This window comes from Heptranchias perlo, chromosome 15 (assembly GCF_035084215.1).
Source record: "Heptranchias perlo isolate sHepPer1 chromosome 15, sHepPer1.hap1, whole genome shotgun sequence".
Classification (NCBI taxonomy): Eukaryota; Metazoa; Chordata; class Chondrichthyes; order Hexanchiformes; family Hexanchidae; genus Heptranchias; species Heptranchias perlo.
In genome coordinates this window covers 49,844,604-49,863,498 of record NC_090339.1, presented here as the reverse complement: position 1 = coordinate 49,863,498, position 18,895 = coordinate 49,844,604, and the positions used below count along the sequence as shown (strand labels likewise).

The 18,895-nt window shown below is 41.8% G+C and overlaps 1 protein-coding gene across 2 annotated transcripts in view; it reads right to left on the bottom strand.

The window, feature by feature from the left end:
* LOC137333082 (forkhead box protein O1-like) overlaps positions 1–18,895 on the bottom strand; it is a 40,304-nt gene that overhangs the window by 16,088 nt on the left and 5,321 nt on the right. For both annotated transcript variants that reach the window (XM_067997200.1, XM_067997199.1), the window contains exon 2: positions 23–1,316. In XM_067997200.1, coding sequence (XP_067853301.1) covers positions 48–1,316 — 1,269 coding nt within the window. In that variant the 3' untranslated portion in view covers positions 23–47. The remainder of the gene's footprint in view (positions 1–22; positions 1,317–18,895) is intronic.

The window sequence follows — 18,895 nt, the reverse complement described above, 5'->3', positions numbered from 1 at the left end:
GGCTTAAAAGTACTTTAGTTACCTTCAGGTAATGCATTTGTTTGAAGTTAACTTGGCACCCAACTATGAGAGGATGACTGTGGGGTGTTAGGATAAGACGAGTTAGGGGCAATAGGATCCAAGTTGAAATCGAGCCCTTCGTCATCCATGAGGTCATGGTCAATTATGTAATCCACGTCACAGTCGAGACTTTCCATGAACATATCCAAATCCAGATCTCGGGGGAAATTCTCAGGGTTCATATTCATCCCTCCTGAAGAACTGCTGCTGCTGTTTGAGTTATGTGTGGACGGCAGACCAAGTTGCAGAGCCTGGCTTACTGGTGTCTGGAGCTGGGCCTTCAAAGTAGGCATTTGGTTTGCATCGGGTGGAGGTCCCATCATACTACTCAGCGTGTGAGGTAAAGCATTAGCATTAACAGATGTGACCGGTGGACCTGCAGATTTTCCTCGGTGGCCAGCCTGGTTAATTTTTGACTGTGCAGATGGGCTACTGAGAGATTCCACATTCAACAGCATCAAATTTTCACTGTTTAGTCGACCACCTGTCTGTGGCATGACAGGGTCAACTTGGCTCATCATCACATCAGTATGAGTTGGCGAATCAGAAGTCAAGAGAGCTTCAAGTGTTGCAGGTACACTAAAGTGGCTCTGCACCGATGTCAGATCAGACGGATCAAAGAAAGAGTTCCCATAGGTGGAAGTCTGCGATCCTGAGGCTAAGTTTTGTGGCCTGAATGTGTAGGTTGAGCTTTGTTGGATCAAGCTAGTGGATAATGACTGCTGAGTTGGCAATAATGTAGATGATGGGGACATGAGGTTCAAACTATCAATGAGTTCAAGTTCTTCAATTATATTTTCAGTTAGGGTTGATGGCAACTTGCTTGAAGAGCTGGGGTAGACCAGTGCAGAATGGAGCTCATCATCTTCCAAATCCTCCTGTTCTGGCATTATGGGGGACAGACGGCCAGTACTTAGCGTACTAGCATTTGAGCTTGTTCTTGGCCTAAAACTGGTCCAGGCCTCAGAATCCTCATTTTTAAGAGAGGAGGGACTTCCAGGCCATTTGGAAACTTGGGGACCAGGACTGTCACTGCTCCCCTCTTGGGCTGCTTGGAGGGCAGCCTTTTTCCTAGCAGCTCTTCCTTTGCTCTTCACAAGTTTACTGTTATTGTCCATAGATGCCGCTCTTCTCCTGGGTGACTTCCCACTTTTCCCACCTTCAGGATTAAGCATCCACCAAGAGCTCTTCCCTGTAGCTTCATTGTGGACTCGGATGAATTTGCTGTGCAGGGAAAGGTTGTGTCGAATGGAATTCTGAAAAGAATAAAAAAAAGGTTAAAAATCATTTAGGACACTGTTTTAAACAGAGTAGCTTCAATTCTGTTGAAAGGTTACACACAAAACTTTAACCCAGCTTTATTTTTCAGATGCCAATTGACCTGCTGTACACTTTCTGCACCTTTTTTTCAGATTTCCAGCATTTGCAGTTTTCTTTCGACCTCTATGAAATCAGAATTTTTTTTTAAAAAAGCACTTTAACGCTTTAAAACACATTTAAAATGATTTACAAATCATCCTGGGTTGACTGACATTGCTAGGTTATTTCGACCAGCAGCATACCACCTCGTGACATAGTGATCTGATGTAAAAACATCTCTACGACAACCAATGGCTGGTCTCAGTAACCAAAAAATATCCACTTGGCTCATTTTTACGATGAAGATAAAATTATTAAAAACTAAAATTAGCACTGGGAACTAGACAATGGCAAAGTTCTGCAGATTACTGTATCTTTAATGACTACATTTGCATGGCTTACTCAAACTTTTGCAGTTTATAGCAATTGATGCACCTATAGGAGTGTGTGGTCTTTGCGGGATGTATCAGAAGCATGGTTTGTAGTCAGTAATGCAGCCTGTAAAAAACACTTTAAAAGATATGACATTCTTTTAAAATGGAAAATTAACTGAGGTCCAAAGGAAGCTACCAGTAGGAAAAAAAAACTGCCATGTGTGCTTTCTATTGTTACTGAATTGCTGACAGTGGAGCCGACACTGGTGTGTGGCCTATCATTAAACAATATGGTAAACAGCCTGAAGTTTCCCTTCAAAGACCAAGTCAGACATTGAAGCTGCAGCATAATTGTCACCAAGACTAGGATTCAAATTGTAGTCTCCTAATGCCTGAGCTCCCAGTTGGCTACAAGTCGAGATGAGTTTACTACAAAGGCTCAAAGTGTGTTTTGTTCTATAGCTGGGATTGTTCTCTTTACAGCAATCTTAGGTTGAGGGGAGATTTAGGAACATAGGAACAGGAGTCGGCCATTCAGCCCCTCGTGCCTGCTCCGCCATTTGATAAGATCATGGCTGATCTGTGATCTAACTCCACATACCTGCCTTTGGCCCATATCACTTAATACCTTTGGTTGCCAATAAGCTATCTATCTCAGATTTAAATTTAGCAATTGAGCTAGTATCAATTGTCGTTTGCGGAAGAGAGTTCCAAACTTCTAACACCCTTTGTGTGTAGAAATGTTTTCTAATCTCACTCCTGAAAGGTCTGGCTTTAATTTTTAGACTGTGCCCCCTACTCCTAGAATCCCCAACCAGCAGAAATAGTTTCTCTCTATCCACCCTATCTGTTCCCCTTAATATCTTATAAACTTCGATCAGATCACCCCTTAACCTTCGAAACTCCAGAGAATACAACCCCAATTTGTGTAATCTCTCCTCGTAACTTAACCCTTGAAGTCCGGGTATCATTCTAGTAAACCTACGCTGCACTCCCTCCAAGGCCAATATGTACTTCCAAAGGTGCGGTGCCCAGAACTGCTCACAGTACTCCAGGTGCGGTCTAACCAGGGTTTTGTATAGCTGCAGCATAACTTCTGCCCCCTTGTACTCCAGTCCTCGAGATATAAAGGCCAGCATTCCATTTGCCTTCTTGATTATTTTCTGCACCTGTTCATGACACTTCAATGATCTATGTACAATGATCTATGTACCTGAACCCCTAAGTCCCTTTGGACATCCACTGTTTTTAACTTTTTACCATTTAGAAAGTACCCTGTTCTATCCTTTTTTGATCCAAAGTGGATGACCTCACATTTGTCTGCATTGAATTCCATTTGCCACAGTTTTGCCCATTCACCTAATCTATCAATATCGCTTTGTAATTTTATGTTTTCATCTACACTGCTTACGCCACCAATCTTTGTATCATTGGCAAACTTAGATATGAGACTTTCTATGCCTTCATCTAAGTCGTTAATAAATATTGTGAATAATTGAGGCCCCAAGACAGATCCCTGCGGACTCCACTAGTCACATCCTGCCAATGTGAGTACCTACCCATTATCCCTACTCTCTGTCGCCTTTCGCTCAGCCAACTTCCTAACCAAGTCCGTACTTTTCCCTCGATTCCATGGGCTTCTATCTTAGCTAACAGTCTCTTATGTGGGACCTTATCAAATGCCTTCTGGAAGTCCATATAAATAACATCCATTGACATTCCCCTGTCCACTACTTTAGTCACCTCTTCAAAAAATTCAATCAGGTTTGTTAGGCACGACCTACCTTTCACAAATCCATAATAATAGAGGTGCTCAAAATTATGAGGGGTTCTGAGAGTAAATAGGGAGAAACTACTTCCACTGGCAGGAGGGTCAGTAACCAGAGGACACAGAATCAAGGTAATTGGCAAAAGAACCAGAGGGAAGATGGAGAATTTTTTCTTTAAAACTCTGAGTTGTTATGATCTGGAATGCACTGCCTGAAAGGGTAGTGAAAGCAGATTTAATGGTAACTTTCAAAAGGGAATTGGATAAATACTTGAAAAGGAATAATTTGCAGGGCTATGGGGAAAGAGCAGGGGAGTAGGACTAATTGTATAACTTTTTCAAAGAGCCGGCACAGGCACGATGGGCCGAATGGCCCCCTTCTGTGCTGTGCCATTCTAGTCAAATTGTGATATAGGAACGAGAAAAGCCAATCCACTTTACTCCATCATTCAGGAACATGCTCAGAACAAACTTGTACTCCCGACTGAATCAAGAATATGGTCAATTTTATTTTGAATATTTCAAATGGAGTCTACATTCACCATGCTAGATAGCAGACTAGCCCATAAGCTAAACCACTCTTACTCTTGGTCAGTCAGGAGGAAAAACTGTGGAACAGTCATACATCGTTTCCACAGCAATGACATTTTAGCAATCCAATGCAATACATATCATGTTGCAGCGAGCCAAAGGATTTCTCAAACACAGTGCCTTTTAAATGTGAAGTACTTGTATTCCCAAAAATGCATTTAGCTGACAGTTTAACTTGTAGTCCTGTCTCTAGCACTCTAGGTGTTCCTTTAACCTAAAGGACCTATTCACAAAATGTTTTGGTCAAGGACAGTTCCTCCCAAGGTTTACTGTGTTTAGAAATGGATTCCTTGCTTAACAGGAAGCCAAAAAAAACCTACTATTTGTAGATCTCATTTTAACTGCTAGGCAATTGGGTCAATTCCATACTGGACAATCACTTCTGAAGACATTCCTTCATTAGTGTGCAGTAGTGATTAGCAGATACAAATACATCAGAATCTAATTTCATGGAATAGAGTTTGGAATACCAAGACTGGTGAAAGGGCGGGGGAAAATGACAGAATAAAAAGGTCACACATTTGCACTTTCTAGTCCTGCCATAAGCAGAGACAGTTTACTTTTAAAACTACTCCTTTAAATTGCACCTATCCATCTAAAAATAGGTTAATAGCTTGGAATCATTTAATTCAGTGTGTATATGCAGGTTTTTGGGGAGGGGAAATAATGCACTCACACATCTGCTAAGGGCTAACAAAACTAAAAAATAATTCCCAACTAGAAAAATATCTTCTCTCTCATTCTTCTGCATCCCTTCCATTTTGAAATATTTCTCATTCAAAATGACATTTAGATTATTGGATAGGATAAAAAGACAAAAATATGAGGCCGGGGGAGCAGGAGGAAGAGATACACCACATATTCTGCACAGCTGTTGTTCCAACCATGGGGTTTTAATATTGCAGAATTTAGATGTTGACTTAAAAGACAGCAACATTTGTAAAAAGTGCAGATGTTTTTGCCTGTGTCATCAATAGTAAATATAGCTGCTACCACACAGATTCAACTAGTTTCTCTCTCTCTATTTTCCTCAATATCTGTGCACACAGAGCTCTATTTTCCCTATTTACTTTCTCTTGGTCCACTTCTTCCTATGTCCCAAACTTACTTAGTTCCCTAAAAGCAGCAAGTTGTGCAAGCTGTGCTGTGGTACAGCTTCGCCGCCAGTGCAGCCTCTCTTTGCTCAACTGAGTGTTAATTCTTCATGCAAGAGGCTGAAGGTTACTTGACTAGAAATCCTTCACACCCAATATTACCCTCAACTAGGGCCCAGCTTCCCATTTCCAGTAGGGATCACTGGAAGGCAATCAGGAGGCTAACTGATTTTTCTTTCCGCCTATGAGGGTGTGAGGGCAACTGTAGCCCTCCCATGGTCACTGGCTGCAAGCACAAAGGTAAGGTCAGAATTGGCAATGATGCACCCCATAGTCAGAGCACTGACACTGGCTATTCAGAGCCCATGCATGAAGAATTTCCAGATTACCTGTAGAACCATATCCCAAGCAAGAATCAGCTGTTAGCAAAGAGAGAAAACATGTGGTATTGGTGGGGGGTGGGGGGTAAGAAAGAGAGAAGGGAAGAGAAACATCAAAGTATTTTTATAGTTACACTTAGTAGCACTTGAAAATTGTCATCGAGAACTACTTAATCAGTACAGGAAATTCCTTTCTGACCTCCAAAAGGCGATCAGAAACAAGTTCCAGGAGTTAGACACCACGGGGTATGTTACCCAACATCCCACCTATCTTTTGTATGCATGCTTCTCCAAATAATAAGCCATTTACCCTGACTCAGCTGAGAAATTAAAGGGCAACTAACTGAACCCCAGTAGTGAACTCATTCCTTTCAATAGTTTACTCACTTCTCCAAATATCAACTGTTTCTTAGCAACATCTTATTCTTCTGATCAGAGTGATCTGTGCTCAATTAATTTAGGTTGTCATATTAATTTCTACAAGTAAATTTGACCACAGACTACACCCTGTCTAAAAAAAAATTATTGAACAGATGGCAGCATAATGATACCCTAATTCACTGACATACTTGCAAAAGGCAAGTTTATCTCCAAGTAAAGTTCTGAACATAAGCCCATAGGGAAAATGGTCACACTGGATGACGAAGCAGAGTGATAAAATATGAATTTTCTAGCTCAGGTTCAGTAACAACATAGATAGAGGCTACAAGCAATTTGTCAACTGCCCTCTTGGCTGAGGATTAGAACTAAATACAAGTGTATAGGAGGATGAAAGGCAACCATAAAAAGGGAAGAAAAATGTGTGGGGGTAGGGCAAGAAATTTTTTGTAAGGGAGCATGTATTGCAGAGGGTGAGTTCACACACTGATTTTCTAACACTAGACATCACCACCGAAATTCTTAGTAAAAAGTGAATTAACATTATTGGGGAAAAAAAACTTGGAATGCTGGCTAAATATTTCTAAATGTGCATTAAGCTTGGCCTTCTTTGCCAATTTTGATGGGTAACATGTGTGTCAGGGTCATTAACATTTTAGTGTTTGCAGACATGAACTGAAATCCTGTAAATATTTGCACCTCTTGCAAAACATGTAAACAATGCTTTGAAAACATGAAGCTTTATGATTAAAGCCCTTTTAATGAATCTACGAATAATTTCCTACTGCTTTGTGTATACCAGGCCACACAAATGTCGATTAGCTGCAGACTACTGTAACTAGAACAAATGACATAGCAAAATTATTCTGAAGGTTAATGGGAACATAAAGACTTTAGTAACCTGGTGCAATTTTTCCCATGAGCAAGTCACAAATTTACTACTGCCTAATCTTGACTCAGCGAATGAAATTTAACTTTATTTTTGTTTATTTCATCAGAGGGGCCAGAGCTCCAGGTGATGACACTGGCTGGGATTGAGTAAAGTGGTGTGTGAAGCTTCACCATGAGTGTACTGCAAAGCTGGCCCACTTACTACTTCTTCGGGGTTTTGAAACCAAAGGTTACATCACCAACTGAAAAAGAATACAATTAGCACATATAAAAAAAGACGACATATCATCCCATTCCCCACACCCAAATTTCCCCCTACGCCATTGTGTACCACCTTTGATTGTTAGAGCAGACAGGCAACCTGCTCCCAAGGCTTATGCGAATGACAATTTTGAGCCTTGCAATTGATGGTGCACGAGTAAACTCAGGCAACGTTCTTGACGAATTTCACTGCCTCTCCTCCAGGATGACTGATATCAGAACCTTGCTCTATTTCATAATCAATCGGCACAAACTCACACTCTGACACACTATGTTGGTACAACCTTTGATACCATGTATACAGGTTTACTAGATATATACATACACACCAAAATTGAATGTGAAGAGAGAAATTCTTGGCAAGTCACTATTTAAATGAGGGAATCCCAAATCAGAGCAGCTGTAAACATGCAAGAACTATAATTACCATGAATCAAAATGTAAATCCTGACACTGCAATTGTGGGGATTAAGTTCAGTTCTAACGTCACTGGAAACAAAGGGCTCTATGGTGAAGGAAGAGAAAACACCTCTTTCCTAGTACTTCTAGCCCTACTGCTGTCAACAACATCTTTCAAACCAGTCTGGGCAGCTCCAGGCCGCTTCAGACAAGACAACCAGACATCTGTGGGTTAAGCTTATTAGTTTCAGCAACATGACTCAACAGTGATAAATTAATGCAGAGATAGTGCATGTGTCCCTAAATACACATGGGGGAGTGGGTTGTGCACTAGTGAAACTCACTCTTCTTTTTTTCTAGTCTCTCCAGACAGCTGTGTAACTTTGTTTACAACTTTGTAAAGGGATTTAAATTTATAAATTGCCAGAGAGTAATCAAACATCAGAACATTAAATACGAGATAACAGATTTTGGCTGCACTATTCAGTATAAATTAATGGTTTAGGAAACTGACTGGGTTGTCGAACCCACAAATACCACTGTGCTGTTGAATTCCCCAATGCAACAAACATGGGGAGCCAGGCCCACACATTTGCACTCAGCAATTCAAGTCCCTGTCAGACATCATCTTCAACAGGACATAAGAAAAGGAAAATTCTGATAATCTCACTGAAACAAGCAAATAGTTGGTAAAGGATTCTTAAGCTTCTTATTATCTCTTTTACTAAACAACTGCTAGGTTTGATCAGGATGGCAAGATCAGGAAGCACCGCTCAATTGAACGATCAGCGACACCACCCTCATGATTTCCCACCTAAAAAGCATGAAGTTACACATGTGTATTCAGCATTTTTTTTTCAAACGAACCTGGTAAACACATGGTGAAACCCATAAAGAAATGTCAGGAAAAAAAAAAACAGGCGAGGCGGTTTGATGGCAAGTTCTTTCAATATTTAACCCCGGGGTTGCACGTTTCTACCAGTTAGTATCTCCAGTCTGTTGAGGCCCCTTTTGAACCATGCTATGGAGTCAGAAGGCTGATAGTTCTCATTTTAAAACAGGGATTTTCTGAAATAATGCCCAACATTATTTAAAAATGAGTCGCAGTATATATACAAGCGTTGAATGCAAACTGAAAAACTCAGGATCAAGCATACAAAAGTAGTCCCTTGTGACATGGACAAAGGGTATTGCAAATTGGTGATAGATTTTGCTGCCATTCAGCTTCTGGGTACCGTGAAGAAATTCAATATAACATAAGCAGCCTACTTCTCTCCTGTACAAAGTGCTGTACATCTATCTCCTTCATCCAGGCCAAACTCCACTGGCTCCATGTTTCAGCAAATTGACTGAAGAGATTATCACCTTGCTTTCAAATCCTTCCATAGCCTTGCCCCACTTTACGTGGGAAATCTTCTCCAGAGATCTGTCTTTCCTCAATGCCATATTATGGTTCGTCACCTGCACCTCCGCTCCACCAGAGACCGATCTTTTAAACCTTACTTGCGGAATTCTCTTTCAAACCCCAACACCCCTCTCCCCCCACCCAAACAAAAAAAGGCCTCCTATAAATCTCACCCCGCAATTCCTGTTTCCTACTTAGTTTCCATGTGCAGCCTTTGGAAAACATATTCTTGTAAGAACTATTATATAAAGAAAGTTGTATGGTGCTCCTGGTTCTGCATGGCATTTTTTAAAAATCTCTGCTCTGTAAGTGATTTGGCACTCATGACCAATACTGCATGATTCACCCTGCACTGGATGTAATCATAAACCATGCATTTGAAAGATTTACAGGCACAGCAAAAATCACCCACATCACTGAAATATTTATTACACTTATTTAGGCGTCTACGTGCCAAGACACACGGAAAAACAGCCTTGTGTCCGGTTTTATTGTTTAGCTGATTGAAAGAGTACCAGATTCAGGCATGTCCAATTCAGTGAAGCAATCAGAAGGAAACCAGACCGGTGGTTAATATAACTCACATGTACATGTCCTGCATTTTACACGTGTGACCAATCATCCACACACCAACAACAAATCAGTTTCAAAGACTGAATAAAAGTTTCCACATAAATGTTTAAACATGCAACCAAATTCAGAGTAGGAAGAGTTGTATGTGCTAATACACATTATAACTTATTTTGTGTGTAAATGCAATGTACTACTTAAAATACAAAGAAAATGATAAGCTTCCAAAAAATATTGAATATACTAACATTTTTGTGTAAAGTGTGGTAATATAGCATTGAACAAAAGACAACAGAGATGGACAATGCATTGCAATCCCTGAAAGAAATCAGGGCAAAACTCTCCCAATAGCTCAGTTGGTAACTGCACTGTCCATTGTGGAATTGAGCTATACAAACCAAGAAAGTACCAGGCTCAGTCCCTAGTCTGTGTGAAGTTAATTAATCTGTGCTAGGGCAGGGATAAGGGTATTGCATTGCCTAATGCACCGCTGAGCTATAGGAGTAATAATTTATAAACCACCAAGGATACTATCTCTGGATTGCTATGCAGTCACCCTTCAGGAAGGTGGGCATGTATGGATTACAGATGAAGAATGGATCAGGCCCCCGTGGTCAAACAGCCTACCAACATTCAATATTTAGGCTGACACAAAGAACGGCCATTAGGTGATGTACAGGAGGGCAGCTGGGAACCATGTGTATGTATCCCAAGACAAGTCACTGCCTTCAGAAGGTGGCAATTGCGAAAAAGGAATAAAATGCATCTCAAAAAGAGAAATCCAGTACTTTATAGTTCAACCAAACTCCAAGACATTCTGCTGACTATGGAAGCTAGTGTTGTGAGACTGCTTCATGATCAATCTGAACAGCTGAGTGATGGAAAAACTAAATGTGAATAATTTATAATAGAATTAATTGATTATAACAATGACTATTTTTTTTGGTCAGCTGATGCGCTTGGAAACTGAGCTCCACGTTTAAAAGTCTCTAAATCAAACCAATGAGAAAACCATGTAGGTAGAGTTTCTATTTGCCCAATATGAAGGGCACAATCTCCACCCATAGGGTCACACCCCACTTACCTAATCAGAGAGCTTTGGCATACATCAGAAAAGCCATGGGCACTGATGAGCTTCCTGCTGCATCTCCAACCAGGACTACTATTCTTGTTAGGGTACTGGCTTACAGAGTTACCTGGAGCCAAGTGAGAAGATTCATAGCCTGCAGCAGCAGATCTAGCTTCCAGGTTCCATTAGTGAGCCTGGCCAATCATCAACAGCACCTTGGCAGACAGAAGGAATGCTTGGTTCAGCTATCGGATTGACTTGTCTTCCACAGAAAGCAGACTTGGTTTTGAATGTTCATCACAAGGCATGTTATCTTGGAGATCTCTCAACCCCAGAGACATCAATTACTCTACCTAGCCCCCACCCTCCTCAGGAAGGCAGTCACTAGTGGCCAGACAACTGCAGAGACAGGTACCAGGAGCTTCTCACTAGCAACATGGTGAGCAGCACAACCCACAATAAAATGCAAATGAGCACTTTTTTTGTAGCTAAAGAGCCAACAAAATTAGAATTAAACCCACTAGAACTGCATTACTGTATTACAGGCTACCAAAGCCTCCAAATGATAAAAGTAAAACAAAGAGAAAAAGAGTGTATTCCTATTTCACAAAGACATTACTAAACGGTATTGCTCTTTATTTAGTAAACTTGTTAATACAGCTGGGTTCCTCAACTAACCAGATATAGTAGATTGCATTACAATTATTGGGGTTCTGCACATACTGGTCTTTTTGAGCACTCAGACTCAGTCTCGCTGCCACTGCACTTACCAGACATGTGGATAACACACCTCATATGAGAGTAAGTTGTCTACGGACTCTGCCAAGAGCTGAGAAATATCAAGCAGTCGAGAACTCCTTCCTGGCGGCCCGCATAACAGGTTCTCTCTCAGAAACCTCAACACACCCCTGCAGAGGGAAGGACGGGTTGATGTCACTGAGCAAATACACCAGTATCTGCCCCAGCTGTACAGAAAAAAAAGTGACCACACAAAACACTCTTGGGGGGGGGGGGGGGGGGGTGGCGGGTGGAAGGAATAATGCCCCTGTGCATTCTGGTCCAGCTAGACTGTCCCCACCCACTATCCCCCAGGGACCTAAAGATTTTTAAATTAATTACTGTTCAGATATGTAAAACTAGGCAGTCAGCATATCCTCTTTTACATGCCATATTGATAATATCTACCACTACTATGTCATTATGAAATCCAGTATACAATTTTTCTGAGAAAATTAAAATTAAAAATGTTTTAAACCTGGACTGTTAATAATTAAATGCTTACCAGTTTTCCCATTTCAAACTGTAATCTGCTTGATTGTAATGCTTGGTTTCGTGAAATAAAATGTGATAAATACATTGTAGCTCCTTAGAAGAAACATCAAAACAGCTTTCAAATACAACCATGCAGATTTGAGAGAGTGTGCGCGCAACAATGTGGGTGAACAAACATCTTTTTTTCCCCCCCAAAAGGCAGTAACTTACTACGGTTGCAAATGTTGCCAAAGTTTTAGATTAAGAAAACTACATCAGTTGGCATCCAATGAAATGATCACTGCTGTCTTTTATTTACTACATGAACACAAAAAATATTGAAATTTCCCATCCTCACAAAAAAAGATAAAAATCAGAATCTCAAAAGGAATTTTATTGGCAGACTTTCTTATTTCCTCTGAAGTTTGAGGCATCAACAGCTACATCACACAGACTCGCCTAGTTTTCAGTTCTATTTTCCTCCGAGGCTGTTCAGGCTAACAATGAGAATATTGTCTCTTAAAACTAGCAGCTCCCCTCTCCCCCACGTAAACACAAGAGTCTTTCTGTGCAAGAACATAAAACTTGGATGACATCTGACCACAAAATCAAATTACAACAGATTGGAGGGGGTTTACTGTGTAGAATGCAAAGCTAAAAGCCACCGTCAGCAGGAACCAGATTCATTAAAATGGTCACATAATTCTGAAAAGAAAATACCTTTAACCTTACTGGCCAATGTCTCTTGGTTCATTCTTATTACTGCATTTTATGGCGTTAAACTACTGGCCAGAAGCTGTCTGGGGAACACTCATCATTTTATGACAGGGGACATTCTGCAAAGGCAAACACAGACAGGTCACTGTTATGTTCCTGCCAGCCTTCTCAAGTCAAAAGGAGAAATATAACCAGTACTCTAGTACATAACATTGAGACTGAATTAGAGAATGAGAGCACGTTAGCATTAGACTAGATACACCAGTCCACTAGACGCACGGTCACTGGCCCACTCACAATTTTACAGACATCAGGCTACCAGACTATTGGAAATACCAACATGGTGGAAGTGACTTGAATTGCTCTGGAGAAGGCTTGGAGAACAAAGATACTGAACAGGATACAGTTAAACAAATGCTTTAGCCTATTTACCTGGCAGCTTCCTTAAACCCATTCCAACGCTTCAGATCTGACTCGAGATTAATTGAAGGAACTAGAGATCACAAATCACCCTCCTTTCTCTTGGCTAAGTGACTAGAGCTTGAATGTCGATGCTCTTGTCTGCAATTAAAAGACTCAAATGTATACGGCTTTTAAGATACCTAAATTCAGCAAAGAATTATTTTTGATTCAATTTGGAGGCTCCTTAAAGTTTTAGCCTGCAGAACAGTGACTCCAAATAGTTACATTACTAAAGCTGTGATTAATCTTTACTTTACTGTACAAGCAGGGACTCATGGCTACAGAGAGAACACTACTGGATTCATTATATGCAGACTTGCCTATCTCCCTTTAAATTTACACACATTCTGAAGTCCAATATCCATACATTTCCAGCAAGCCCTTGTGCTGGTTACATAACTAACAGCTGCAAGCCTGTTTACAGTCTCTGTACTTGGGTCTCAAATTTCAGTCCCAGCTGTGGCCAAACTGATGCCCATACTTTTCTTATGACTTGCAACGGCTGAACAGAGTCTAGGGGTAGTGAACAGAGTCACTTTTGTAGTATTAGTTAGAATTCCCACCTCTCCCAATTAGCTTTTTGATTTTTAGTTTTGGGTGTAAAACATTTTTAATTTCACAATTAAATGAGTAAAAAAACACTACAATATAGATCTATATTCTTTATATATTTTTTCTTTATTACTGAGAAATCTCTGAAGGGCCAAGGCAAACCACCAAGGCTGGAAAACAACTGATATCATTTGACATTTTTACAGGAGTGAACTTTCAACAATAGAGCCACACCTTCATTCATACCACTTATCAAATTAGTCAAACTATTCAACAAAACATTCTGACAACTGTTCTACTTTTGGTCAGTTTTGTGAGGACTGCTCTTACCATGTCACAGCACAAAAATCTGTCCGTGTGTATTATTTAAATATATAAAAGCAACATAGGCACGTACATTTCCTGCGATTACATTACACTTCATTATAGGCAACTGAAGAGAGACAGTGAGACCAGGAGATAGAAAATCTCAGCCAAGTCATTCGTGCACATTCATGCCAGTCACTAAACAAAGAACTAAGCTATAATTTATACTTTGATAGTAAAACATATATGGTGAAGCGAAACAAGTTCAAACAACAGTGTCTAAGACAGCAATTTCCAAACTCTTCCACGTGGAAGACATCCTGCAAATAGACAAACTCCTGCTGACCCCCACTTCTAACTTCCAAAAGACAGTGTCAGCTACCCAAAAGAAAACACTGCCATCACTGCAGATTGCATTTACTAATTAGTACACATCATAATCACATACAGGTACAACAATCTGATGTCCTCATGGACTTCCTGGGATCCCCTTGTGGACCTTTTAGAGTCCATGCACCCCAACTCAAAAACCTATTGTTTAAGAATATAAATAAAACACCTTTGGAAAAAAGGAGAAGAGCATAGCAGTTAAGCCAACCTCTAATTTCACAAATCCAAGAACATCTGTGGGACTGCAGCCAATATTCCTGCATTCATGCAAAACTGTGCCGTTAGGTGCACAGCAACCTTGCCTTTTTAAATGTCTACATTCCACTCCAGACAAAAACATACCTGGAATGGTCCACTGGAATTCTGTACAGTGTGAAACCAATCTACGTCCCAATTCTATTTTGTGAAATTCCAATGCCAATCTAGTTCCCAATCACTGACTGTATAATGTTCCAGAAATCAACATTTTCCCGTTTATCCAGTTTTTAAAAAGTGCAGCATGGTAAACATAATTTACTGACAAATTTTGCCTGGAGATAGCAATGCAGTTTAGAAGTCTATCATTTGTGGGGAAAATATGTTTTTACTCAAAATTTTCTGGATTTGGTTAGAGTGAATTGCTGAATGAATAAATTGAGCTCTGGATTAAAGACTTGGCAATTGAGATTATCTATCTGGAATTTATTACAGCCCAAACACATTTACTGGCAGGGTCAAAGAGCTTAATCAAAATTCAACTGTGCAAATTTTAAACTTATCAAGATAGGTGCTATTCTATTATTACTAACTCCCCAGAATTACTCAGCTCTAGATATATAGAAAACAGGCATTGCAATAGGAAAAAAAAAGACAATGCTGGAAACATTCAGCAGGTCAGGTAGCATCGGTGGAGCGAACACTGTGGATCCTTTGTCAAAACTAGAAGACATTACAGATGAACAGCATTTAAAAAGGAATTGAACAAAGGGAAGGCAAAAAACAGTAAAAATAGTTCTTTAAGTGGAAAGCAGGAGATAATTAAATGGCAGAAGTTATATTATGAGACAACTGAAGGCATAACGACAGAAAAATTCAAAGAAATAAAAGACCACAGGGAACATGTAAATAGCTGACGGAGGCAGGTAGAAATGGAAGTACGGAAAACTGGAAAAGCACAGCAGACTCCAGCAGCCAGAAGCCTGGAAGAAAAAAAGGTCAACACCATCCGTGCAGATTGCCTTGCCAGCACGGTGTTCCAATGGAGCATCTCTACCCCAAGCACCAACTCCCCATCACCAGAAAGGCTGGCACACCCATTCCACATTGCCAGCTCAAAGAGAAAGTGAGCGCTATGGTTAAGGTCTGAAGTTATTAAAATCAATATTAAGGCTAGAGGGCTGCAAAGTATCTAGTACAAAGATACGGTGCTGTTCCTCGAGCCTGAGTTGAGCATCATTAGAAAAACGTAGAAGGCCAAAGACAGAGAAATCGGAGTGGGACAAGGAATTGAAGTGGCAAGCAACACAGAGCTTGGGGCCTCACTTGTAAACAGAATGGGGGGGGGGGGGGGCGGGTGGTTGAGTGCAGAAGACTGAGAAATGGGACAGACCCATTTGAGGGTCCCGTCTACCACAGTGGAGAGGATATCATCAGCTGAGGAAAAAAGACATTTTGAAAGCTTGGGTGTGGAAAGTGGCATCATGAGGGAAGATGCAACTGAGACAGAGAAACTGGGAGAAGGGAATGGGAAGAAGTGTACTCCAGAGGTTGTGGGAGTCAATGGGTTAATAGATGTCAGTCGAAAACCCATCCCCTAGGAAGGGATGGGATGGATCATGTAAAGGTATGGGAGGGGTGGAAATTTTAAGCAAAATTAAAGTCTCTAGGATCCTGCCACACAGCTACTATATCCATTTATGGTGATAACTGGTGTGAATAATGGCACTTTACAGATTAAAAAAAAATTCTTAAAACATTTGAAAAATCAACTCAATAGTCAAGGCTAGGCAGTCAATAGGGTACGGCAGCATAGTGGTTATGTTACTGGACTAGTAATCCAGAGACCTGGACGAATAATCCGGGTTCAAATCCTGCCATGGCAGCTGGGGAATTCAAATTCAATTAATTAAATAAAATCTGGAATTAAAGAAAACTAGTATCAGTAATGGTGGCTATGGAACTACCGGATTGTCAAAAAACCCCATCTAGTTCACTAGCGCCTTTTAGGGAAGGAAACTTGCCGTCCTTACCCGGTCAAGCCTATATGTGCCTCCAAACCCACAATGTGGTTGATTCCTAAATGGCCTAGCAAGCCACTCAGTTGTAAAATTTTGCTTAAAAAAAGTCATAAGAATAAAACCAGACAACCACTAGGCACCAGATACGACAAAGGCAAACCAAGCCCAGTCGACCCTGCAAAGTCCTCCTCACTAACATCTGGGGACTTGTGCCAAAATTGGGCGAGCTGTCCCACAGACTAGTCAAGCAACAGCCTGACATAGCCATACTCATACTCACAGAATCATACCTTCCAGCCAACATCCCAGACTCTTCCATCACCACCCCTGGGTATGTCCTGTCCTACCGGCTGGACAGACCAACCAGAGGTGGCGGTACGGTAATATACAGTCAGGAGGGAGTGGCCCTGGGAGTCCTCAACATTGACTCCGGACCCCTGGCATCAGGTCAAACATGGGCAAGGAAACCTCCTGCTGATTACCACCTATTGTCCTCTCTCAGCTGATGAATCAGTCCTCCTCCATGTTGAGCACCACCTGGAGGAAGCACTGAGGGTAGCAAGGGCACAGAATGTACTCTGGGTGGGGGACTTCAATGTCCATCACCAAGAATGGCTCGGTAGCACTACTACTGACCGAGCTGGCAGAGTCCTGAAGGACATAGCTGCCAGACTGGGCCTGCGGCAGGTGGTGAGCAAACCAACACGAGGGAAAAACCGACTTGACCACGTCCTCATCAATCTACCTGTCGCAGATGCATCTGTCCATGACAGTAGTGGTAGGAGTGACCACTGCACAGTCCACGTGGAGATAAAGTCCCGTCTTCACACTGAGGACACCATCCAACGTGTTGTGTGGCACTATCATCGTGCTAAATAAGATAGATTCAGAACAGATCTAGCAGCTCAAAACTAGGCATCCATGAGGCGCTGTGGGCCATCAGCAGCTGCAGAATTGTATTCCAGCATAATCTGTAACCTCTTGGCCCGGCATATTCCTCACTCTACCATTACCAACAAGCCAGGGGATCAAACCTGGCTCAATGAGGAGTGTAGAAGAGCAATCCAGGAGCAGCACTAGGCGTACCTAAAAATGAGGTGCCAACCTGGTGAAGCTACAACCCAGGACTACATGCATGCTAAACAGCAGAAGCAACATGCTATAGACAGAGCTAAGCGATTCCACAAACAACGGATCAGATCAAAGCTCTGCAGTCCTGCCACATCCAGTCGTGAATGGTGGTGGGCAACTAACTGGAGGAGGAGGCTCTGTAAACATCCCCATCCTCAATGACGGCGGAGTCCAGCACGTGAGTGCAAAAGACAAGGCTGAACCATCTTCAGCTAGAAGTGCCAAGTGGATGATCCAACTCGGCCTCCTCCCAATATCCCCGCAATCATAGAAGCCAGTCTTCAGCCAATTCCATTCACTCAATGTGATATCAAGAAACGGCTGAGCGCACTGGATACAGCAAAGGCTATCGGCCCCGACAGCATCCCTGCCTGTAGTGTTGAAGATTTGTGCTCTGGAACTAGCCGCGCCTCTAGCCAAACTGTTCCAGTACAGCTACACCACTGGCATCTACCAGTGTGCAAAATTGCCCAGATATGTCCTGTCCACAAAAAGCAGGACAAATCCAATCTGGCCAATTACCACCCCATCTGCCTACTCTCAATCATCAGCAAAGTGATGGAAGGTGTCGTCAACAGTGCTATCAAGCACCACTTACTCACCAATAACCTGCTTACCGATGCTCAGTTTGGGTTCCGCCAGGACCACGCGGCTCCAGACCTCATTACAGCCTTGGTCCAAACATGGACAAAAGAGCTCAATTCCAGAGGTGAGGTGAGATGAGAATGATTGTCCTTGACATCAAGGCAGCATTTGACCGAGTGTGGCACCAAGGAGCCCTAGTAAAATTGAAGTCAATGGGAATCAGGGGGAAAACTCTCCAGTGGTTGGAGTCATACCTAGCACAAAGGAAGATGGTAGCGGTTGTTGGAGGCCAATCATCTCAGCCCCAGGACATTGCTGCAGGAATTCCTCAGGGCAGTGTCCTAGGCCCAACCATCTTCAGCTGCTTCATCGATGACCTTCCCTCCATCATTAAGGTCAGAAATGGGGATGTTCGCTGATAATTGCACAGTGTTCAATTCCATTCGCAACCCCTCAGATAATGAAGCAGTCCTTGCCCTCGTGCAGCAAGACCTGGACAACATCCAGGCTTGGGCTGATAATTGGCAAGTAACATTCGCACCAGACAAGTGCCAGGCAATGACCATCTCCAACAAGAGTCTAACCACTTCCCCTTGACATTCAACGGCATTACCATCGCCGAATCCCCCACCATCAACATCTTGGGGGTCACCATTGACCAGAAACTTAACTGGACCAGCCACATA